This window comes from Girardinichthys multiradiatus, chromosome 24 (assembly GCF_021462225.1).
Source record: "Girardinichthys multiradiatus isolate DD_20200921_A chromosome 24, DD_fGirMul_XY1, whole genome shotgun sequence".
In the NCBI taxonomy this organism is placed as follows: Eukaryota; Metazoa; Chordata; class Actinopteri; order Cyprinodontiformes; family Goodeidae; genus Girardinichthys; species Girardinichthys multiradiatus.
In genome coordinates this window covers 7,752,292-7,772,305 of record NC_061816.1, presented here as the reverse complement: position 1 = coordinate 7,772,305, position 20,014 = coordinate 7,752,292, and the positions used below count along the sequence as shown (strand labels likewise).

The 20,014-nt window shown below is 39.9% G+C and overlaps 1 protein-coding gene across 4 annotated transcripts in view; it reads right to left on the bottom strand.

The window, feature by feature from the left end:
* Positions 1-753: 753 nt before the first annotated feature.
* LOC124861359 (FERM, ARHGEF and pleckstrin domain-containing protein 1-like) overlaps positions 754-20,014 on the bottom strand; it is a 60,472-nt gene continuing 41,211 nt past the window's right edge. For 2 of the 4 annotated variants that reach the window (XM_047355018.1, XM_047355019.1), the window contains exons 14-28: positions 12,026-12,234; positions 11,282-11,371; positions 8,497-8,630; positions 6,817-6,898; positions 6,675-6,736; positions 6,424-6,599; positions 6,204-6,334; positions 6,047-6,115; positions 5,095-5,184; positions 4,893-4,975; positions 4,685-4,797; positions 3,420-3,577; positions 2,821-2,928; positions 2,593-2,744; positions 754-1,377 (exon numbers count right to left, since the gene is read on the bottom strand). In XM_047355018.1, the coding sequence (XP_047210974.1) occupies positions 1,302-1,377; positions 2,593-2,744; positions 2,821-2,928; positions 3,420-3,577; positions 4,685-4,797; positions 4,893-4,975; positions 5,095-5,184; positions 6,047-6,115; positions 6,204-6,334; positions 6,424-6,599; positions 6,675-6,736; positions 6,817-6,898; positions 8,497-8,630; positions 11,282-11,371; positions 12,026-12,234 (1,733 nt within the window). In that variant the 3' untranslated portion in view covers positions 754-1,301. Of the gene's footprint in view, positions 1,378-2,592; positions 2,745-2,820; positions 2,929-3,419; positions 3,599-4,684; positions 4,798-4,892; positions 4,976-5,094; positions 5,185-6,046; positions 6,116-6,203; positions 6,335-6,423; positions 6,600-6,674; positions 6,737-6,816; positions 6,899-8,496; positions 8,631-11,281; positions 11,372-12,025; positions 12,235-20,014 lie in introns of all 4 variants that reach the window. The other 2 variants (XM_047355017.1, XM_047355016.1) reach the window with 2 other exon arrangements.

Genomic DNA, 20,014 nt, shown 5'->3' with positions numbered 1-20,014 from the left:
GAGTGCCTTGTTGCTGAAAAGCGCTGTATAAATAAACTTGACTAACTTGACTTACATTGAGTTTCAAATTCTGAGGTAATGCCTAATTAATTATTACATGAAATCTATGTGAAAAGTATGGCCTTTTGTACGTAGGTTTTCATGACATTGTATGGTCATGTAGTCGTGGCGTCTATTGCAATGGACATAAAAAAACATGAGTTAGCAAAAATATAATATTTCCCCTTTACTTCTATGCTGAAGACGAGTAAAAATCAGTTGAATACATTTTTTGCTCAGTAGGAAAAAATTAGGTAAGAAGGGGTTAACAGGGTTAATGCTGCTTCCTCTGTTCTTCTCACTGCTTCAGTTGTTTTAATAAGTCACTGCTTGTTCTGGCTGCTTTGAGTGCTTCAGTTATACATTACAATGAGCAGTTGATGATTAAAACACCCTGGACTCTCAATCTTAGAGGGATAGTTAAGATTGATTTTAAAATGTGGCTCTGTGGAGTTCCACCTAAGAAATCCAGCATTTTCTGGTTGAGAATCAAGGCCGTAGACTTAGAGGTCCACCTAGTGTCGAGAATGTAGACACACAAAACCTGATTAGACCTCAATAGTAATCCTGCAGGAGCCCCACAAAATTCCTTCAGGGAACACCGTCGTGAAGCCTTCACCAGATCCACCAACCTCCAGGACCCCCTCAGAAACTGTACAAAAGCCTGCACATGATCAAAACCTGCAGTCTCTGCAGGTAAAATGAGACATCACCTGTGATTTACTTTGTTTTATTTTTCATAGGAACGCACAGTTTTTAAAACAATTCCAGACAGTTGGAAAAATACTGCAAAGACGGTGATATTGCCTGGAAATCTCTGTTGGCTTTGGAAGCAGGTGTGAAGTGTTTTTCGGTGAAGACAAGTAAAGAAGGAAAGGGAGAATTTTCACAGTGTTATCAAAATACTGTACAAAGACACGCATTACAAAACAGAAAAACGTGGTTTCTAACTGTTCCCTAAACTGGCATTATGTTTAATTAGAGCGTGTTCACATCCACACATCTGCTTTACGAGAGCTTCATGTGTGTAGCTCTAAATAGGAGTTGAAAAGTGAAAAAAATGTCAGAAATAAGAACACCACCAGCATCTTCCAGTTTGGCACAGAAAAAGTAAGAACACCGAGGATAACTGGTGTAAAAAGGAACTTTTAGGACCTCTAAATGTGTTTTGGTGTGTAAAAAAGTGTGAATTAAAAAGCTGTAAAACAAGTCCGTGGTTTCACCCGGGCGAGTTGAAGGCCAAGAAGGAGATGACTGATTCATCAGTAAAGATCTTTCCTGGAGCTCAGCAGGGGACGGCTGACGGAGCAGGTGGCGCTGCGGATCACCTCCATCCACCTGAAACCCAAAACAAAAGGAAACGGATTTAGTTTGAGATAGAAATCAATTCATATTTTCACTTTGTCCCCACGGTTTTTGCTCGTTTTTCATGTCACATTCCAAATTCAGATTTCTAGGTTGATTTCAGTCCAACAGTTAAAATGCAAACAACAGGGCACGGTGCTGGTGGTGTAGGAGTTAAGCGTGCAACCATGTGCAGAGGCTATAGTCCTCGATGCGGCTGTCCTGGGTTCGAGTACCGGACCCAGCGACCTTCGCCAGATGTCTCCCCCTCTCTTTGCCCTCTTTCCTGTCTACCTACTGTCTAAAAATTTAAAAATAAAGGCCTCTAGTGTTGCAAAAAAAATAAAATAAAATGCAAACAACAAATCACAAATTTACCACAGATATTTCTACAACAGTAGTTGTTAAAATATGATACCTGCAAAAACTATAGACAGGAGGGCGGAAGAATGGAGGATTGACAGACAAATGGACAGAGACATAGATAGATGGAGGAGTGGGTTGATGGACAGAAGGATAAATGATTGATGGTCGGATGGATGGCGCCCATGGACAGACAGATAAGTAAATGGATCAATGGATGGGTGGACGAAGAGGTAGAGAGATGGAAGGTTGATTGACAGAGAAAGACTGCTGGATAGATGCATCAATGGACAGTTGGGTTGATGGATGGACTATGGGTCAACAGACCTACAGATGGTTGGAAGGAAAGATGGATCATGATCAGAGTGATGCGTCGACAGATGATGTCCTGGTCTGATTTATGGGTTGATGGATAGGTGTAATGATAGGTAGAGGGGTGGGTTGATAGGTGGGTCAATAGTCAGAAAGATGGTTGATGGACATGAAGATGGATAAGCAGAGGAACCAATGGAGAGACACATGATTGGTTGTGCCTCTTTTGTGGAAGAAATAAATAAATAAATGATCTGATTGGAGCAAATTGCTTTTACTAATTTAGATGTATATCATATATGAGGTGAAGTAGGGTTATGCACATTTCCACCTGCGTATTATTAGCTTTACTAATGTTGCTCTGTCGGTTCTGAATAAATCGAAATAAACATTCACACCAGCAGCATTCATTAATGTCAGAGAGAAGGTGCATAACCTCAGTAAACAAGGATGTTTCTGCTGCCATTTACCTACATCTGTTTCATCACAGGTAAACAAGGAGAAATCCCTGCTCTTCATTCAGGGAACACCCACCGTTCAAAAGTGTACTCGCTCTCTGATCTGAAGTAGTACACATGGGATTTAAAGTGAAGCTTGAAGACGTAATCTTTGAGGATGTTCTCGGATTCGGCCGGGACTGTGACGGAGTAGCCCAGGAGAGGGAGGCTGGCCAGGGGGTACTCATCCTGCAGGAACACCAGACAGTTTATTGTTGAAGAAATCACAGAGCGACTCTTCTTCACCTCCGCACACACGTCTTACCTGGTGCGACTTGTAGAAGAAGAGGCTGAAGTTGGTGAAAACCACCCAGAGCTTCTGCCAGCCGTTGCTGTTCTTGAACTTTCTCAGCAGGTTACCTGAGAGCTGGTTCTGCAAACATAAGCACAGGAAGCCCAAACCTCGTTAAACAAGACCCCTGCTAACAGAAGGGGAAAGCTGCTCGCCTCCATTACTATCTTCTCTATACCTTCACAAAACTCTCACCAATTTGACTTGTAGAACGACTTTCTAAACAGAGAAGGGCTTTCCCAAGTGCTGCTGTACCTCTTTACGCCACCAGATGTCAGTAACAGAATGGCTGCAAACCACAAGGTGAGACAGGGGCCCCTGATGGCTGAAGGGGGCCTCGTGAACTCACTGACCGGCCTACTGGGCCCTACCAATGCCAGTGTGAGCAGATAAACAAATGAAGGCACAGATGGAGTGGAAGAGGACAGGTGGACGGGCACAAAGGGGACAAAGCGGTGATAAAGAGAAGACAACGGACACTGAGATAATTGACCTTTGCCTGTAGAGGAGAAGACCATAGCAGATAAAGACAGAATGAAGCACAAATGAGTGAAGAAGACAGAGCGTAGTACCTCCACGGCGATGCTAAAGTCCACCATGGACACACTGGTGTTGCGATGCCAGCAGACGTGAACGATGGTGTTGCCACGGTGATTCTGACGCTCGAGGGATGAGTGGGAGCCGCAGAGCTCCTCTGCAGACTCCAGCTCAGCTCCGTCCTCCAAAGGCTCTGGGGAGCAAACCAAAAGATCTTGACTGACGTTAATAAATTACAGGAACATAAGATCAGCTGAGGTCAAGTCCATCTGAGTTAAATTATCTTTAAATCAAAGACGACACAGTCATTTGGAAATAATGTAGAAGAGACATTGTTAACATCTGACTGAGGAACAAAGTGACTCTGTCTGGATGGTTGTTGGATGGAGCCAGACCGTTATCAGAGACCCGTGGTCTACTGGGAATTTCATGCAAAGCAGTCACTGGGATTAAAGCAGGATGCACCGAAATAACCACCTGCTATAATGAAGGTACAAAGATGATGAGCCAACGAGGGAGAACACCATATAGACCTAGATAAACAACAAGAGACAGAGGCTTCTGGTGATCCTAATGGACCAAAACTACATCACAGGAGGTGGAGAAAAAGAGTTTTAGTTTATGTCACCAGGTACTTCTCCTGGTCCATACAAGGTGGAAGATCTTGCAACGCAAGAGAGGTACATAAAACCTTTTCCTAAACAAAATGTCCTTATTTCTTGAGTTCGTCTTCCTATTTCACCCAGAGTTCAAATCATAAATACAAAAGTTCACTCAGAATTTGTGGCAGATGATCAAAAGATGTTTTGATAGTTTTAAATACTTTCTCTTCTCTGTCCACACCCGTCCAGACTGTCTGGGAAGTGAATTTCGAAAGGAACTGTTCTTGCATTTGAACTCCATAGTTTTTCCTTTTAATGCCATTCTAACCCTTAGCTTCTATCGGGGGTACTGATGTGAAACGGGCTAAACCCTTAAAGATGGACCAGCAGCAGCTTGTCTGAGCACCGCCTGGTCCCTCTGCACCACTTCAGGTCGTCTCATCCCTCTCGTGCTGTTATAGCATCAGGCATGCAGCAGCTGCTATAATGGGATCAAACACTGGAGCTCCTCTCAACAGAACAAAGAGATTTATCAGAGATTAAATCAAAACACCTGCCACCTGTAGATGCTTAAGATGAAAAAAGGACTGCTTGATACAGGACACCATGTGGTGAGAGGTGTCGAAAAACATCTCCGCTCTCTGTGAGAACGTCATGCATGTGACTGTATCTGTAATAGTCAGTGGGGAACATCTTACTGTTCTCAGGTGGGCTGGTGGAGAGCAGGTCGGTGTTTGGGTTGCTGTTCTGTTCTGCCAGGTCGATGGCCATCCTGATGTCCTCCACCCAGCGCTCCATCTCTGCAGCACAGCTGCAGAAATTAAGGCATGTAAATCTATGGTTCTTCAACACTCAAAAAGAAGAAAAATAACGGAAATGTCCTGCTTGCTGATGGTTAATCCCAACCTGGCTGTGACCACTACAGACTGCCGCTGCCCAAACAGTGTGAACGAATGAGGGACTCCCCACTCCACCTCACAGTCTCTGATCTGCAGGAGACAGCAGAAAAAACGCACGAAAAACACAGAAATGACAGACGGCCTATTTCTGAGAAATCAGTTTTATTTTGCTCATATAAAAAAATCCAATCAGAGAGAATATAACACACCGTCATGCCATAAAGAGGCAGTTGCCCATGGACCTTAAACTGGTTGGACGCGGTCATCCCTCGGCTGGTATACATCAAACAATCGCTAAACTGGAGGAAACAGAAAGCAGTTATAATCAGAAACATTAACATCCCAAATACAACCTTCAACACATTTATCGTGTAAAAATTCCAAATTCCCGTCATTAAATTACATTTTAAACGAATTCACCCTGAAGGTGTGACCAAAATGTTTACATTGGTCAGGAAGAAGGAAGGAAAAAAGACAGGAGACAAGGAAGAAGAGAGAGAAGGTAGAAGGACATGAGGGGAAAAAATAAAAGAGCAAAAGGAGGGCAGGAAGGAGGCATTGATGCAATGAAGGAAGGACACGCCAAAGGAAAGAGTGAAGGATGCAAGGAAGGAAGCAACAAAGGAAAGAAGAAAGATTATTAGATAGCAGAGAAGGAAGAGAGAAACACAAGAAAGACAGGACAGAGGGAAGGAAAGACAAAATAAAGAAAAGGAGAAAAGGAGACATGGGGGATGAAGCAAGGAATGACACAAAGAAGGAAGGAAGGACGTGAAGAAGAAATTACAGAAAGAAGGAAAACTGGAAGGACACGAGGAAGGCAGAAGGGTAGGAAAGAAAGATGAAAAGAAGAAAAAAGAAAATAGATAAGAAAGGGCACAAGGAATGAGTGGAGGAAAAAAGGGAGAAGAAAGGAACAAGGAAGGAAAGAAAAAAGGAAGAGCACAAAGAGGGGAGGTTGAAAGAGCAACTATATGGAGTGAAGAAAGGAGACATAGAAGAAAAGAACAGCCTGACATAAGGATGGACAACTTTTAGATGTTGGGATAGGGAATAAAGTCTTTAAAGACAAATATTTCCCACAATCTGAAATGAAATTCCAGATATTTCCCAACAGTGTAGGATCAGTTTGAAGTCCTGAGGTAAAGCTCTGATTCATACCAGGAAGAACATCCTCTGCTGCAGGCCCTTCCCCGACAGTTTGCTGAGGCAGCCCAACCTGATAAACTCCTGCAAGTCAAACACAAGCAAGTCAGGGAGTCAGAAATCCTCAGATTGAGTCAGAAGATCCGAGGAAATAAAGAGGAAACAGACTGACCCTCCCAGGCATGACAAGGTTTTCAATGCCGGTCAGATCTTTCTTCAGCTCCAGGAGCTTCTGGAAGTTTTCCATCTTCATCATGATGCCCTGAAGCTGGAGCGCCATCTCAGAGATCTCTGCCAGGGCGGCTGAAGTGTTGGAGACGATTGGATTTCAGAGTCATGGTATAAGAAAGGCAGATGAACACAAGAAGACAAGCAGGGGAGAACAGGAGCACCTCTGCTGTGTCTGAAGTCCTCATGGGTGGGCGGGTAGTGCTTGCAGAGCCTCTCCAGGATCAGCTTGTAGTGCAGCAGGCGGTGGAGAGGCCTGAGCAGGAAGATGTACAGAGGCAGGTAACAAACTCTCTGCTGCTCGAAGTCCCTGCACAGGGCTTCCACCTTCCGACTCGACCTGCAAATAAATGGGAGAAGTTCAGTATCCGCTTTCTGCAGCGACGTTTCATGGCTTTCAGGTCCGCTGCCTTACCTACAAGCTCGTTCCAGTTCCACCAAGCACTCTGAATGCTTCTGAAGATGAATTGTCAAATGCTGCAGGAACAAAATGAAGCACCCAAACTGTTACATCCATAACCCCCACCATCTGTGAGAGAATGCAGAAGATTACTTACCCTCAAACCCTGAATGTTCTTCAGTAAAATGTCACCAATTCGTTGGTAATCTCCTTTAATGTGAGCGTTGGACCGGCCCTCCCTGTAGGAGGCAGAAGGACATTTATTGTTTAGTTGTGTGTAGTTACACCTAATAACCACTAGATGGCAGGCACAGACAAACTTTCCCCAGGGCTGGGATATTTTTTAGTCCATCTCCATTCTCCAAGTCATTTCAGGAGAAAACATCACCTAACAGACTTCCAGAGGGAAGAAAGTAAGAATTTAAGAAATTTACAGTCGTGTGAAGAAATAAGGACACCCTAATACACCCTGTGTATGTTTGGACAGACGGATATTTATTCCATTTTGGCTACAATTACTACTCACACCAGAAGCACATGGTTAGAGCAACAGTACTCGCCATTTATAAGGAGATTTTGTCTGTTTAAAGCTCAGACATTTAGTTTGGTGCTGCTGATTGTTGAAGTGAGGGTTAACACCGTGGTGAGATCCAATGAGCTGTCTGAGGCCTTCAGAAAGAAGCTAGTAACAGCTCATGAGTCTGGTAAGGGCTTTAATGAGGTCTCAGAAGACTTTTATGTCATTCTGCAAGGAGTAGAGCCCCAAGTCTGACCATCCAAGGAAATTCACCCTGAAAGCAGACTGCAAGATGCTAAATGTACAGTTGTGTGAAGAAATAAGGACACCCTACGACACCCTGTGTATGTTTAGATAAATGGATATTTATTCCATCTTGGCTAAAACTACTAATCACACCACATATGCAAAAAACCCTAAGATGTCTTAATGGGAAGCGATGCCTGTAGAATCAGAAAGAGACCTTCTTTCACACTTGGAAGTGAGCAAGAAGGATGGCTAGATTGAAGTGTGCCACAGAGAACATAGACAAAGACCAGAACTTCTATAATAATGTTCTTTTGGACACATTAGTCTATAATTTTATTACTTGGATACCAGAAAAGAGGACATATTTGACATGAACTAAATACAACATTCCAGGAAAAGATCTCAATTGTGAAGCATGGAGCTGGACGTGTCATGATTTGGGGATGCTTTGCTGCAACAGGACCACCATAAATCCTGAACGATGACCCAAAACACACCAGTCAAGTACTGACTGACAATTTAGAAAGGAAAAGTCCAGCAAAGGTTTAGTTTTTGGTTTTTACCTGGAATTAAAATAATTACTTTTACAAGGATAAAAAATTTGTTAGAAATTGATTTGGGAAGATTCCTGAATAAATAAGTGAATATTTATTGAAGAATATTTAAAGTCAAAAAACTAATCTGGTTTTAAAATGGTTTCTTCTTTGTTTTTGCACATCTTCTGTTTATTTTCAGTAAGTGAGTTGTTTCCTCTTCGTAATTCTCCAGACCTCTAATGTTTGAGGCAGATTTCTTCGTCCTATATTTTGTAAGGATGCTATCTGCTACGTTTAAGCTTATAAGCAAAAAATCTTGTTTCTAAGGCATTTTAAGCAAAGTATGAACTTAGACAAATTATTTTCTATGCAACAGAAATTGTTCCTGGGGTGGCCGACTGCAACACACGCCCATATCATGATCAGTCCACCACCATGCTTCAACTAAAGTTTCAGCGGTTAGGTTTCCTCTAAAGGAAGAGCACATTATGCCTAACTTCTGTGCCTCTTAGAGGGACAACAGAAAACTGCCCACCACTGAGCCAGCCGCTGCTCCATCACTTTGAGGAATCCCTGGTGAAACCTGTACACTGGATCGTAGTGGGAGGATATCAGGTTCTTAACGGTGTCTGGAAATGCTTCATCTTTCCCCGCAGCTTTCTGGAAGAACTGGAAAACAGATGAAGATACGTACCAATGAGGGAAAACAGAGAACCACCTGAAAGTGTGGTCGCAAACAAAAATTAAGCATACATAACCTGGAATGGTAAGATATCTGTCCCCATTAATTCATGCACATTTTCATGTAAAAATTCCAGACCTTTCCAGGATTTACTTCACAAGATTCTCAGTATTTTATGTTCATTTTAAAATATAAAAGGAGATAGGACACAAGGGACAAGATAAGGAAGGAGGTAAGACACGAGGAAAGACTTAAGGGATGGAAGGAAGGAAGGAAGGAAGGAAGGGAGAAAGGAAGGTACATAAAAGGAAAGAGACAAGGAAAGAAGACAAAGAACATCAATAAGGAAGGATAGAAGGAATGACTTAAGGAAAGAGGAAGGACAGGAGGAAAAGAAACAAGGCAGTCGTGAAGGACACAAAGAATGGAAGGACAGAAGGATAAAAAGAAGGAATGAGGATGCAAGGAAGCAATCAAAGGGTGAAAAGTAGGACACTAAAAACTAAGCACACAAGAAAGTAAGGAATGACACAAGCAGAAAAGAAGGAAAGAAGGAAAAATGAAGGACAAAACTGAAGAAGAGGACTGGGACTAAAAGTAAAGAAACAAAGGAAAGACAACGAAGAAAGAAAAGACAAATGCACAGATGGAAACGAAGACAAGAGACAAGGACAAGAGAAGGGAAGGAAGGAAGGAAGGAAGGAAGGAAGGACACAAGGAGAGGCAGAAAGAAGGGAGGTAGGGCATAAGAATGGAAGGATAAGGGAGGACATGAGAGAGGAAGAAAGGAAAACAACATACGTGTAACAAGAAGGAATAGAGGCACATGGCAGAAGAGATGAACACTGATATGTGTCTACAACCCCAAACACAGAGGTGTTAGATTCCCTCAGCAGGATAAAATCACAGAGCACCGTGACAGCTAGTGAAGACAAGAGGTCGTCCAGCTGTCTCACAGGAGGAAGATGGAGGGGTGACGGCGAGAAAGCAGAGAGGAGGGTGTGGGACCTTGGGCCTGAGCTGCACCACCCAAAAAAAAAACATTTAAGAGGCTTTAAAAGGCTGCCAGCGTACGCCTTCCTTCCACATCAAAGAGAGTAAAAACTGAAGTCAAACTGAAAAAATAAAACATTCTGACTGAGAAAAAAAGGACAGCAGAGAGAGATTTTCTTCACAGTAAGGTCAGATGTCATGGTGAACTTCAGAGCTGCTGCTGTTCATCGTAATTTTGAATGAAAGCTGTTAAAACAGTAAAATCATGCAAGAGCCAAGTCTGACCCATGATATGCTGCCCTCTAATTGCAGGATTTATGTTGCAGACATTTTATTTTTATATGCAAACCCAGAGAGGAGGCTAGAGTATTTTAGCTGCAGAGAGGACATGCACTTAGTGAGCAAACACTAAAAAGGCCATTTTAAAACCTGCAGAGAAGCTGTACTGCAAAAGAAAACTGCTCCTGCAGCAATAGCTAAGCTTTCATTTTAAGGTTGAGGAACAATAAACAGAAACTCTTCACTCGTGATTTTGATTCACAGAAAAAAACTACAGACGTTTTGGGGAAATGTGCCAAAAACAAAACAGGCTTCACAAACCAGTTCTAACCTTCCCAACATGTGTGTTTGAAAATATTTAAGTTTAGTTCCTTACCCTAATGTTTCTGCTTTGGATAATACTTTTTCTACCTGTTACAGTCCTACTAAGAGACCATCAGAAGATCAACCTTCACATCCTTCAGCATAACACAAATCAGGTTTCCCACATCTTCAAGTGGAAAAAAATCCAGACTTTTCCAGAACCAACTTCCCAGATTCAACGTCCTTGGATGGATGGATGGATGGATGGATAACACAAGTGCAGGCATAGGGAATAGAGGTTAAAATGAAGAGGGGCACAAAGAAAAAAGGACAAGAAAGGAGGCAAGGAAAGAAGAATGACAAAATAAAGAACACAAGTAAGGAAGAAAGGATGACAGACAAAGGAAGGAAAGAGGACAGATAGAAGGGAGGACACAAGGATGAGGGAAGGAACAAAGGAGGATACAAGAATGGATATGAGGATGGGAGGTAGGACACAAGGAAGGAAGAAATGAAGGAAGTGCACAGAGAAGAAATGAAGGGAGGAGGACACAAAGAAAGAAGGACACCACAAAAAAGAAAATAAAGGGAGGGAGGAAACAAGGGAGAAATGACAGAAGGACATGAAAGAGAGGAAGGAAGAACATTTGAGATTAAAGAAGAAAGGACACAAAGAAGGAAAGGAGGCAGGACATAAGGAAGGAAGGAAAGAAGGAAGGAAGAACAAGCAATGTTGAAAGGAAGAAAGGGCGCTAGGAAGAAAGGTAAGAAAGAAAGCAGTTAGGACATGAGGGAGGGAAAATTTTTAATGGGATAAGGAATCAAAGTCTGGAATATCAAATAATATTCCACACAATATTTTTCCATACGTTAACAGACCTGGAAAATACTCAAATCAAATGTATCTATACTGAGGTAGGAATCCTGAAATACACCTGGACAAACAGCCAAGCCTTGATTTGTGAGGAATTTCTCCATTGAGCCAGAAAAAGCAGGCAGCACATGTAGATATTGCTGCTTTTAAACTCCGAAATCAAACCAGGCATGATATGGGAATTATTACCTCTGTGATAACCTGAAGATCTTTGAGGTAGGTCCGCTCTGTGCTCAACAGTTCCTTGGCTATGAAGTAAGCTTTGTCTGTGGGAAACTTCTGGACACAAACAGAAAAATCAGATCTATCTACCACACCTATTTATATTACAGCAAATCTACAAAAGTATACGTACACTTTAAACCTCTCCACATTCTGTCACATTACAGCCACAAACCTCAATGTATCTTATTTGATTTTATATGAGATCAAAATAAAGTAATAGGAGCATAATTTTGAAAATGTTCTACAAATACAAAACTGAAAAATGTTGTTTGCATTTAAATTGATTCCCCATTACTCTGATACCATCCTAAATAAAAATTAAAATGAAAATACAAGACTGTGATCTGGACAGATGGGATCGAAACTGAACTTTTTGGCCTACGTGAAAAACCCTGGGTGGCTAAAAGCAAACTTAAAGCTGTGGAGAAAGCAATCCTACAGTATGATGCTGCAGCCACAGCATGGTGGTGGCAGTATCATGCTGTGTGAGGTGTGCATTCTTTTACTTTCAGTGTTATTCACTATTTTATATTGACGTATCACAGAAAATTCCAATAAAACATTAAAGTTTGCGTTTGAAACATGACAAATTATAAAACATCTGAATAGATTTGCAGGGATATTGATAATTTTCTTCTTCTCTTCTTCAGTAAGTCATCCAACTAAATTCTTTGTTTTTCCACTTCTAAGCACGCCCAGCCTGCCCACCTTTCTTCTCGCCTCCTCTTCATCATCGTGGCGGACGTATCCAGCCTCGATGAGCAGCGGGCTGGTAAGTGGGGAAAGCTGCTGTCCCTCTGGAATCTGCACCACATCCACAATGCCGGTGACGCCCCTTTCCTGCTCATCCCCAGGGCCGCTTCCATTTGCAACCACCTGGGGACTTTCCTGCGGGGATTCCTTGGAATCAGGGCCTTCTAATTGTGGAAAGTTCAAAAGATAAATAGGAGAAAGGAGGGCAGGACAAAGAGTGGAAAACAAGGCAAAGGGTTAATCAGATTGTATAATAATGAAATTAGCTGCCAACTTGTTTTTCACTTGTTAGAATTTAATTTTGACAATTGAGTTGTGAAACTTTGGTTTTCTAAATTCACTGTAATCATCTTGTGAAAAAGCTGTACTAACAACCTGCTTGTATTTGTCTGTTAATAATTGGTTTAAACTATAATCCAGAATAAGCTGGTCAGACGTGACAAAAAACTACTTTCTAATTGAAACCATTTCTAAAGTGTGGTTAAACCTAATCACTGGTTATTTTTCATACCTGCTTTAATTACCAAGGTTCTAAGTTTCTATAAAATACTCAAATAGTCTGCTGCATAAAAATACAGTTAAGTGACTCCAATAAACAGGGTTCCTGGACATTTTTAAGGAACAAAATCCCACAAAAGAAATGATAAATGATGGAAGGAAGGACACAAGGGTAAATTGAAGGAACGAAACAAGGGAGGACACAAGGGGTGGAAGAAATAAATAAAGAAATACAGGAAAGAAGGAAGGAAGAACCAAAAAATTAACAAAAGGACACAATAAAAAGGAATAAGAATAAAGGAAGGGCAGAGACAAGAATGGTAGAAATCAAAGAAAGGAAGGACAGAAACAAGCAAGCAAGGAAAGAAAGAAAGAAAGAAGGATATTACATAGGAAGGGAGAAAGGAGACAAGGAAGGTATGAAAGGAGGAAAAGATTGACACAGGCAAGGTAATAAAAGAAGGAGAAATAGGAAGGAACGAAAGAAAGGAATGAATAAAGGAAATAAGGAAGGGAAGAAAGAAGGACACAAAGAAGGAATGAAGGTGGGACACATGATTGAATGACAGAAGAAGGGAAGGATATGAAATAGGGAAACAAGTTAAAACCACAGGGAAGGAAATAAGGAATGACAGAGATGAGGAAAGTGGTAATAGAGGACAATAGGAAGAAAAATGAAGGAAAGAAGGAAGGAAGGAAGGATACAGCATTTAGATAATACAATAATTTGGAATTCCAAATATTTTTATACTTATTTTTTTTTTCATATTTATCCAGACCTGGAAAATACAGAAATCATGTTCCAGACTTTTTCAGACTGTGTAGGAAGCCTGAATAAATGATGTCTACTAGCAGGAGGTCACTTAGTTATTTTGGTTTGATCAGAGGTCAATGGGTCCAAATCACAACAAAATTAAAGCATAAGGGAGAATTAAGCATTTTTAGCATTAATCTTAACTTAAGAGAAATATACTGACGAGCAATGACGCAATAGTGAAATAAGTCAAGGCGTAGTGGAGTTATAAACTAGCAAATTAATCTCAAGCTGGTTAGAAACAAAAATGAAAAAAATATGTTTCAAAGGTCTTCGTAAGGAATCTGAACCATGCATGTAGAAACTCAAGACTAATATTACATCTCCCAACTCTTCAATTTAATGGGAACATCCAGACAAAGTAGAATTACTGCAACTACAGCTAGAGTCACTACTACTAATACTACTACTACTGCTGCTATTATGTAAACTACATGATTCTAAATTCGACTGTATACTTGCCCATTTTTGCAAAGTTTCCAAAAAGTCCACTGCTATACATCAAACTGGATCATGGGTACACCCATCGCAACCAATGAGAGCAGATCTATGCTGCGGTGGTATAAAAAAAACAAAAAACTCAACGGACAAATAACTGAACACAACACATGGAGGAACAAGCCAACAGGAAGGTGAACAACACTAAACAAATGAAACGGCCTCTACACTACAGACCATCTACCACAATAAAACACATGGAGAGGGGTCACAGTCCAAGCAGGTGGATGAAATGGGATGTCGTAGGGAAAGTGAGGGGCCTATTGACCCTACAGAGGACGCTGGAGTCCCTTTTTATGTTAAAAAATGTTTTTTTATTGACACTAGTGCACCACAAACAGATATTGTAAAAAGTTGTACGGATGAAAGAAAGAAAAGTCATAGAAAGAACAAAAAGAACATCCAGCAAATGTTTGAGGATAGATGGATGTGTAGGAACAGTGTTATCAATGTGATAGAAAACAAGTAAAACAGTGCATATTTATCAGAACATTTGAGACTATCATTCATATTTAAGCAGCTCTTTAGTTTAACCAGCAGCATGCGAAAAGTTAAAGAAAGTAGTAAAACAGAAAAAAAAAACAGGTGTGGTTCATGCAAACTAGAGCAGCCGCTAATGTTTTAATAAGCAGAAACACAGCAAGTAGCTAGCTAAATGCTTCAAAATTTGTAAGATGAAAAACAAAAGTAGGCAGCTAACAGCAGAAAAACATGCACAGATTTAATTCTGATACTCCATTTTTTACATTTTCATTAAGTTTATTTCAAGTTATTAGTTCAAGATATGGAGAATAACTGGTTTACTTTCTGGGTAATACCATTGGCATAGCTTTGTTAGCCAGTTAGCTAAGCTTAGCGCTGACATTAGGAATGGGCTGGTTTCCGGTATGAATGTATCCAGAGTTTTTAAAACGTTTTAGTTTCAATAATACAAACTGTCCCCCACTTGTTGGTATGAACTACTAGTTAACTGAAATAAGGCCGCTCCAATTTTCACTCGTTTACAACAGACCGAAATTTAGCTGTTTTGAAATATTTTTGACTGTAAAAAAACCGGACAGTCATCAAATATTGCTCTGATAAAGTTATTGCTACATTATTTTGACAACACTGGGAATAAGTTACTTTTCTGCGTTAAATAAGAGCCACTAGATGGGTCTTTGTAAATCATGCTACTCTTATAATACCATGAAAATCTCTTACCAGCACTTGGCTAACAGAAATACTCCATATCAATAAAAACAGGTGACGAAAGACTCCCCCGCCCCTAAAAAAATAAATTTTACTGTTTGTTTATTAAGCTTTAATCTTGTGAAGTAACACTTCAATATTTATGCTCATTTTAAAGCTAATATAAGAAAAACTAAGCTAAGCTAAGCGGCTGTTGGCTTTAGCTGGTATCCCATCTAACATGTTTTTTTCCTCCTAAAAGGTCCATCGATTCCCTTTATTCACCAAATATCACCGCAGCTACATAATAATGACAAGAAGAAACAATTATTTGAGTTTTAAAATCGGTAAAACGAACAAATTTGGTTCTGATTAACTCCTTAAGTGTACAAATCACAGCATGAACACAAAATCGCAGTAACCTGTTACAATGAAAGGACATTTAAGAGGGCTTTTAGGTATTTCAAAAAACCAGGGAGCCAGTGGAAGTGGTTTAGTATTAGAAAACACAATCTATACCTTTTTTCTAAATTTAAGGGTCAAATTTATAGGATGCAAAAGCTAATTTTTTAGGAAAAAAACTTTACGATCCATTTTTGGGAAAAGAAGTAGAAGAATAAACGTCCCCTAGCTCCACGATTTCTTTCAACCTAAATAACCCTAATTTGCCATGACAGTTACTGTATAATGAACATTCAGTTTCAATAAAATTACAATGAAGCACAAGTTAAATTGGGGTGGTAGAAAATGCAAAAATTAAACAGGCAAGTGTTAGGACAACACAGGGACTCCGCTCCAGTATTCTTGTGTTTATACATGTGTCCAAGCTCTGACAACGGGCAGACTTTTACACCTGACAACATAAACGCTTCATTTCTCAAGTATATCTTTTGTGCACTTACATAATGCATTATTATTAACTTTACCAGTGTCTGTCTTCCCTCACCCTCCTACTCTCTGTTAACAGAAAACTGGAGCTAAGTCGCGCCTGCTCTGTCCTTGTGCACAGATCCCTGGTGGGGGCCAAAACACAAAGGGTTTCTAAATGTTTGAAATAAACACGGTGCAGGTGATTACTCATGACGGCAAAGTGATTGAAAGGCACAAAAACTCCAAAAATGAAGAAGAGCATGTGCTTGGTTGGATGTTTGACTGCATCACCTGTGTCTCAAACATTTTGAACCGTTGTGAGCCCCTCCACACAAACACCAAGTGAGCAAAAAAGAGTAAAGTGACACTTTTTCTGCCTGGTTAACATGCATTTATAGAAACAGAAAGGAAATAGTGAAAACATTATTAAAAAAAAATAATTATTTTTTCTTAAAAACATGCTTATAAACAGTGTATTTACAAAGCAGGAAGCATTTGTTTCAGAGGAAAGCAGGAAAAAAAGTCTTGCACATTTAACCCAATCTGATTTAATTTGAAACAGTAGGTTCATGAACAATATGAAGAAAAAAATAACCTTAAGCTTGTGAAAATTACTGGTCTGAGTCAAATTTGCTTGTTCTGATTTAGTCCTTCGGTGAGAGCAAAAGTAAAAGTGGAGAACAAGCAGCCAAACAGGCAACAAATGACAGATGGAGATGAGAATCCTTACATAAACTGCAGTTTAAGAGGTGAGAAAAAAGCAGCTGAACAGAGTGAATGATAACATCCAGGTTTCTTTGTTTTCTGTGGAGTTCATGCCAGAGGCCGAGCAAAGCACAAGCAGACAGCTAAAGGGTCGTGTGTTTGAGTAACAGTGAGGAAAAACAGAGCTATGCAGGAAAAACAGAAACATAGATCGCAAAATAATTTTTTTTAAAGTTGTTTCTAACTGTTCATTTAATGCTAATCTTGTTCTCGGTCAGGAGTAAATATTAAACAAAGAATATTTGCATACGGGACTCTCTAAAGTCTTCACATCTATATTACAATGCCTGGTTACTCTGTCAAAAACATGAACAATGATTTTAAACCCTTTACCTGCCTTAATGCAACACATATCCAGCATAAAAAAATCTGTTACAGGAAAGTATAAGTGTGCAAATCTTTAAAATAATTGTTTTATGCAACTTTTGATCCTATTTCAACACACCTCACAGCAATTATAATGAATCCGAATAAAATACAATAAACTTTAGTTATCCTAGTAGCATTTGCCTGACATTTGCTTCCTTTAACTAAAGCCATATTTTTTGTTTGTTTTCAAAGGTATCAGTCAAGATAAGAGGACAAAAATAAATCCATGATGTTTCACCAAAAATGATGAAAAGAGAAGACACCAAGAAGAAACCAAAACTTGGATTTTTGGGCCGTAATTCCAAAAATGATGTTTGCCATAAAGAACAACAGTGTATCACTGAAAGAACACCATACCCAAAGAGAAATATGGAGGTGGCAGAATCATGATGTGGGGTTACTTTTATTCAGATTAAACTTTTTTTTTTCTCAGGATGAATGAAATTCTGACAAGTCAGCACTAAATAACAGTTTTGGACCCAAAATCTTCAGGTGTAAGAAAGCCAAAGATGAGGGGGGTTTTGTTTTTAGCATCAGTGTGAGTTCACACATTCAAATTAAAAGAATGGGTTCACCTGAAAAAAATAAAGAGTTTTGGAGACCAGAAATCAAACATATGTCCTCATAATGTCAGAGATTTTGACAACTGTTGCAAGGCAGAGTGGGAAATCATTACAAAGTCAAGATGTGGGAATGTGGATAAGAAAAGTATTACTTTAAGGATGTGCACACTTATGCAACCTGAATAGTGCAGCATTTTGGGGTTTTTATATTTATTTCTTTAATAAATCAGTTTACATGTGAATTGTACATAAATGCCACATTAACAAGTGAAAAAACGCATTTAACCAAGGTGTGAGAGCCATTGCCATTCTTATACATCCATACCAGAGATATAGTAGTTGTCCACTAAAGAGAAAGAAATCAACAGAAAGCATAAAAAGTGCTCCAACGGACATCAGCCGGTACCAAAAAGGAAAAGAGACCTTCCTCTTCTGGCATTTTAAACACACTTTTCTACCAATTTAGTACTTAAATACAACCCTTTCTCTAGGAAACATTAAAAAGACTGTACAGTTGAGTTGGAGTATAATTAAAATCCTTTAAATAAACTGAGCAGTACACAACCGTCCCCTCTTTTTACTTTCTACCATCTCAAAAAATAAATCGCTAAGGAAAACCACTATTACACAATACAAATTCAAATCATTCCTAAGGTTTTATTTTACGCCATAAACATGGACACACACAGAGAGATTCGTGTAGAATGCCAGAGAAAAATCACTGCCCCTAAATAAATCATTTTCTCCTCACCAAGTCAACAAGAAGAAATCGCTCTAATCTCTCAGCTACAAATCAACAAATCTATCTTTCCTCCTACACAGAACAGACTGATATAAATATAACCAATACTAACAACACAAACGTACAGAAAATAATCTTACCAAGAAGCGCCAGATCTTCATCTAAGTACACGGTTTTTAAGTTATGGCACATTGTAAAGGAAGTATTTCTCCTTAAAGGTTATTCACGCACAGAATGTAATGATTTACAAGGCCGGCTTCACAGGTTTCACAGCAACAAGCTAGACCAGCAAAGCCACCAGGCTGCATAACAAAGTTTTAAACTAAATAAATCTGATTGTTGGGTTTAGAAAAAAAAAAATCATCTACATATATATCAAAGTGAAGTGGAGAAACGACAGATTTCTGTTAAAAATTGTACATTTTACAATTAAAAAATATGGTTAAACTTGAGCAAAATCTGTTTGTTAAACAAAGTCTATAAAATGTTCTTCCTCTACTCAAAATTAGGACACCCCAAGAAAGCCTGCGTGTTTTCGAATGTATTAATTTGATCAAATGACTGAAAAATTCAAATTTTACAAATGCGAACATAATTTTAAAAATACTAATTGTTGTGAGGAATAAATTCAGACATTTATTCCCAAGTAAAATGGCTAAAATCACACACTAAGGCGTATTCCCATCAGGAGCACATGATGAGAACATCATTACTCAGCTGTTTAAACCTCAGATATCTAGTGTGGTGCTCCTGACTGTTGAAGTGAGAGTAAACACTAAGGTGAGATCCAAAGATTTGTCTGGGGTCTACAGAAAGAAGATTGTAGCAGCCAACGAGTCTGGTAAAGGAATTTAAAGAGGCCCTAGAAGGATTTGAAATCAGCCATTACACTGTAGGAGAGACAACTGACAGCATGCCCAGGTCTGACCATCCATGCAAGTTCACCCTGAAAGCAGACAGCAAGATGCTAAAAGACGTCTCCAAAAACCTTTCAGTGTCATCATGGGACCAACAGCAGGCTCTTACTGCTGTTTAAATGAAAGTGCATGTCTTTACAGTCAGAAAGAGGCTGAAAGTCAAATTTAATTATTTACACACCAGAACTAATGAGATGCGGGTTTAAACCCAGAGATCTAAATCAATGTGATCCAGATCTCACAGCTGCAAGTGAGGATGGGGCTAGAAAACATGTTTTAGTTGATATATTTTGTTTAAGTAGTAAAACAAGTAAATTTTTTGTTTAAGTGCAATTAAATCACTTTTTTTTCCAGAGAACACAATATTTAATGGGGTGTCCCAGTAGTTCCACTGTATATTCAAAGATAAAGATAAAATATAAAAAAGTCTAAACTGGATTTTAAAATGTCAATTTCTAAACTTTTTGTACTTTTTCAATAAAAGTGGCTCAGCTGATATTTTTCCTGCTCAGCAGCTAAAAACCTGACCCGCTACATCTTCCTCACTGAATCGGTACCGGCGTTCCCGCTCCCCCGGCTCGCCCCCGCCCCCCTCCTCCAGCCGCAGACTTCCAAATGGCAGCTTCCTGTGCAGCTTCCCGTCATTCGAGCCGACCGCCGCGGGGTTCCCGTACAGCAGCGGCTGGCTGTATGCGCTGCTTCCCGTGTCCGACTCTGTGTCGCTGGTGTCGGTGCCAC